Genomic DNA, 5,066 nt, shown 5'->3' with positions numbered 1-5,066 from the left:
GCAGACGGGGGGTCCCTGGGCCGTGCCTCAGGCCCCCCCGTTCCCCTTCCCGTCCCGCAGAGCAAGCACCAGCCGCACCGCCGCGGCGAGTACAATGTCTACAGCACCTTCCAGAGCCACGAGCCCGAGTTCGATTACCTGAAGAGCCTGGAGATCGAGGAGAAGATCAACAAGATCCGATGGCTGCCGCAGCAGAATGCCGCCTACTTCCTGCTCTCCACCAACGGTGAGGGGCGAAACACCCCTTAAAACAGCGCCGCGTCCCCTCGGGGTAACGGGGTCAGGGGTGCAGGAGCTGCCCGTGTACGAGGCTTTCTCCTTATTTCACAGCGTCCGCTCCCTGCGAGTCTTTTCCCCCCGCTCACAACTTGCAGTGTTTATTTTGTGGATCCTGGAACTTGTTTTGTTATTATTTTTTTTTACCCTTTTTTAATTGTAAAGAAAAGCTGCCCCTCATTCGTTCCCACGCGCGGCTGCGTTCAGCTCAGCTGTTCCGTGCCACGTTCCGATAAATATCAGGAGGACCCGGGAATATTACTGGGGATGAATGGGACCTTAAGATGGATGCGACTTAATTACTTCAGGGGAAAGGAGGGGTCTAATTATCTTCCATAACCAACTTACTTTGTATTATAGAATTGACTCTATTGATCATTGTAATAAAATTCAAAGGCTTATTAAACTCATTTGGGGGGAGAATCATTGAAATGGAATGAAGATTAATTATAGAGCATAATGTTCTGTTAATTGAGTTTTTAAATAGTTTTTTGATTAACAAGGATATTATCTTTCCATTTGGGATGGTGCTTCACATGCTGGCAGGTTATCGAGATGGTTCCTATAGAAGTACTCCCGTGTTACGCCGTTTCGGTTTGCTCGTACCATTAAACTAACGTTACATATAGAAACCCCCTGAAGTACAGCGGTTAATAAAACCGAAATTAATGGCACTCTGTTGGAACTGCTACGTAAAGAAGAAAATGAAGATGGATGACAGGGTTGTGTACGGACCTGGATGTGATGATAAACTGCTGATAGAGCCAGGACAGGGGAGGAGAACGCCACTGTTCAGAGTAAACCACTCAGTCCTGGGGTCCTTGGCTCCGGACGCTGCGGGTGGGGACGCAGCAGCCTCGTCACGGCCATAAAACACAGGGTCATGGCATGGCCGTGGTGCGGTGGTGGCGTGGCCGCGGTGTCCGCGGGCACAGCCCTGTCTAACGCCGTCCTCTCGTGCCTGCAGATAAGACGGTGAAGCTATGGAAGGTCAGCGAGCGGGACAAGCGGCCGGAGGGATACAACCTCAAGGATGAGGACGGCCGCCTGCGGGACCCCTCCATGATCACCATGCTGCGGGTGAGCGCGGGCGCTGTCCAGGGGCCTTTCTGCTCGGGGCTGTGGGTGTGAATCACTGCCGGTGTCACCTGCATGCGGCTGTACCGGCCAGCGGTGATGGGAACTGTGGCTTCACCAGCACTGCCCTGGAACAGCAATTAATGATCTTTAATTTGCATGTAAAGAGCCAGCTCCGGCCTGAGGCTGTGCGTGCCTCATTAATCCAGTCAGAGCTCACCCTGAGCCCCCAGGGCTCCAGCAGCAGGTACAGGCAGCGGGTACAGGCAGCAGGTACAGGCAACGCTGGAGACCCCAAGCATGGTCTCTATCAGTGATCTGGGTGCCCCCTGTGAACGGGGAGAAGCCGCACTCCCCCGGCTTGGCGCTCGAGCAGAAGCAGACAGTAACTGTGGACCCGGAGGCCTAGAAATGCCAAGTGTGCAGTACATTAATCAGACCAGACCAGCTTTTAATTTATTAACAACCTGTCAGAATTTGCATTCTGAGTGCTCGGGGGTTTATATTTGCACGTATGAAATTGCTGCAGTGATTCCCCATGCGGGTCCCGGTCCCTCTGCAGATGAGGCCACCGAGGACCCTGGTTAATTCTCGCCTCGTACCGTGTTGCTCCCAGTGACCAGCCAGCATTTTCCAGCACAGCACCAGCAGACGTGGGGTTTCCTGCATGGGTACCTGCTGTCCTGGCCTGGGCAGCATTTCCAGCCATGTGTGCCAGTGCCCACGTAGCCGGCGGGGCGGTTTGCGGGGTCAGGATGCAGGAGCTGGGGTTATCCCAATGGGGTTATCCCAATGGGGATGTGGGGCTGGGCTTATCGCAGTGGGGTTATTCCAATGGGGTTATCCCAGCAGGGATGTGGGGCTGGGGTTATCGCAGTGGGGTTATCCCAATGGGGATGTGGGGCTGGGCTTATCGCAGTGGGGTTATCCCAGTGGGGTTATCCCAGCAGGGATGTGGGGCTGGGGCAGGATGTGAGAAGCGGCAGCGCTCAGGGGTGTTGCTGTGGTTCGTGCTGCGGGTAAATGCGCTGGGAAAGCCCTGGGATTCCCCAGGAGATGCCGGTCGCTGCTTCACCTCCGTCTCCCGTCTCGGCGCCCGTGCCCTGCTCAGCTGTGGGTCGGTGTGAGTCCCGTGCCCAGGGATCTCCTGAGCACCCAATGCGCTTTGGAAACCACAAACAGCACCAAATGCACGGTCAGCGTTCACAAGGGAGCAATTTCTGAATATCGATTTGGTTTTATTTCTGGTCTGCTCCTTAAGCACGTTGGATTTCTGGGGGAGGTGAAGCAGCTCAAGAGCCCAGGATAAATGTGACACATATTTCTTTTCCTTTGTAACACAAGCTGTTTTAAAATTGCCAAAACATCAACGTAACCTCTTGAGCAAAACATTTCACTACGGGAACACGGAGTTGGACGTGCAGAAAGGAAACCTGTTACCCTTTTGAGAGAGCATTTCTACCTTTTGGGCTGCCCTTTGAGCTGAAAAATCAACCCGGGTGTTGTGCAGGCGCTCGCCCTGAAGTGATGCCGTGCACCACGTCCCGCTCACCCCCGGAGCACCCCTGCATCGCATGGAGAGACCCGAGATGTGGGCACTACCGCAGTCCGCTCTCTGCCCCAGAAGTCTCGGCCGTCGTTTGCTTCAGTCCGCGCACTCCCGGTAGTGGCCGGTTGTGAGCGTCTGCCTGTGCGCGCCGGCTGTTCCCGAGGACGGCGATGGAGGAGGCGTCCGCTGATGCCATGGTTTGACTCAGACACTTACACAGCAGTGACCGCTTCGCTGCAGTGCGGTGTCTTTGGTGTTTGATGCCCTGGGGTGCTCCGCTTTGGAGTAGAGCCGCATCCATCCACAGTTTAAATTTTGAGCCCAAATAGGCGAAAAAGGGGTTTAAAACCACCCTGCAGCCGTCAGGCTGAGCTGCCACTTCACAGTCTCAGTCACAGCGAAATCCCTCATAAATGGTGTTAGAGCTCCTGTTTTACCAAAGCACTCGCAGTTCTTGGCTCCCAGTTTCCTGGGGAGGCCGTGCTGGGTCCCTGCAGCATCCGTGGGCAGCCCCATGGGGCGGGGATGGGGACATTTTGGGGATGCTTTGGGGACGGGTGCTGTTGCGATCTGCCCCAGCAGAGATCTGTCTGTCGTTGTCTGCGTCCTCCAGGACATTATCATTTAAATGGCCAAGTAACGTGAAACATTCGGTGTTTTTTGGCCGTAAAACGCACATGGCGGAACTAATCAGTTCCAAATGATCGCCATCAAAGCATGGCCACAGAAATGAAGAAAGACGGAATTTTGCCATTTCCACGAGTCACTGGCATTGCCCTAACGCAGCTCAGTGTGTCGTGCTGCACGCTCGCCTACTTTTTGGCACCGAAGTCACCGCGCGGTCATGGTGCGGGTTATGGTGTGGGTCGTGGTGCGGGTCACGGTGTGGGTCACGGCGTGGGTCGTGGTGCAGATCATGGTGTGGATCGTGTGTTCAGGAGAGGCCCCGGCGATGCCAGGTGCTCCCTGGGGCAGGGCTGCTCTGCGCTGGGCGCTCCCTCAGGACCCGGCATTCAGGGGTTTCTGGCTCCCGTGGTGTCCCAGGAGGGGGTTCCCGGCAGCGCTGGTGCAGGGGGTGACTCCCGTCTCGGTGTGGAGGATTGGGGCCTCATCGGCTCACAGACGGGGACGCCTTCGCCAGACGAGGGAGAGCGACTGCGTGTGCGCGCCTCGAGCAGGAGCGGCTCCTTTGCAGGGGGTGCCTGCTGAAGGCAGGGAGAAGAATTAAGATGTATTTTGTTTTAAATTAAAAATGACTGGCATTCCCCCCCTCCCTTCCTGAAAACGGAAAATAATTTAATTTATTAGCGGTTTATTTTATTTGACAGCCTTTCTGTGTACTTGATGCGGTTTGTTACACCGAATTACCCTTTAATAATGGTGTATGCGATACCAGAGCCTGCCCCGCGGGCTGGCGCTGCAATTGGGGCTGGGTTGCGCTGCTGAGGGTTGCCATGGTGGTGCCTTGGGCAGACACCGCCTGGGCTCTGTGTGTAAGCCCAAAAAGGCCAAGTTTCGGGTGCTGCCTCGTTGCCCCGTTCTGTGCGGGGTCGCCCCGGCTGCCCGGAGCAGGGTTTGCCCCCACCATGGAGTCTGTGCTGCCCTGGGATGTGGTCCCCGAGCCCGGGTGTGCTCGTGGCTGCTCCTGCCTCAGAACAGCACTGCTTTTGGGTTTGAATCCTCGCTGCGGGTACCCGTACACAGCAGCTCGCTGGTTTCCATATTGCAGTGCAGATCCTTGTCAGCACGGCAGATCAGACCCTGCCGCCACAGAACACTCAGGGGTGACCAGGGCTGCTCCTCTCGCGCGGGTTTCCTGGTGACGGACCAAGTCAGGCATAAAAACCCCCCCAAATTTGGCCCTGCAGTGATGAGTAGAGCGTTGTCTTGGCTAAGGGGTGCATCTTGGCTCTGTGGGGGTGAGCATTCCCGCCTGGCTGGGGTTGTGATGGGCCTGGCGTGGAGGTGCAGGTGGCTGTGATGCCCTGGCCTGGACCCACACTGTGCTGCCAGGGACGGCACCTCCTCGCTGAGCGAAATCCCCTGCCAAAGCCTTTGCTGCGCCTGTGTTTGTACCCATTGAGCCCGGTGTCACCGTCGAACCCACTCCCACGCACCACCGCGCTGACGGTGTGGGTGACAGCCGGCCCCGGTCCTGTGCGGA

General features: G+C 56.4%; 1 protein-coding gene across 1 annotated transcript in view; it reads left to right on the top strand.

The window, feature by feature from the left end:
- Positions 1 to 60: 60 nt before the first annotated feature.
- LOC104545870 (serine/threonine-protein phosphatase 2A 55 kDa regulatory subunit B beta isoform-like) overlaps positions 61 to 5,066 on the top strand; it is a gene marked incomplete at its 5' end in the record, with an annotated part of 10,939 nt that continues 5,933 nt past the window's right edge. The window contains 2 exon segments of the mRNA XM_010191106.1: positions 61 to 226; positions 1,244 to 1,356. Coding sequence (XP_010189408.1) covers positions 61 to 226; positions 1,244 to 1,356 — 279 coding nt within the window.

Source organism: Mesitornis unicolor, unplaced genomic scaffold (genome assembly GCF_000695765.1).
Source record: "Mesitornis unicolor isolate BGI_N332 unplaced genomic scaffold, ASM69576v1 scaffold36688, whole genome shotgun sequence".
Lineage (NCBI taxonomy): Eukaryota > Metazoa > Chordata > Aves > Mesitornithiformes > Mesitornithidae > Mesitornis > Mesitornis unicolor.
Note: the sequence above shows the minus strand (reverse complement) of the source record. Positions and strands in the feature narration are given on the sequence as shown.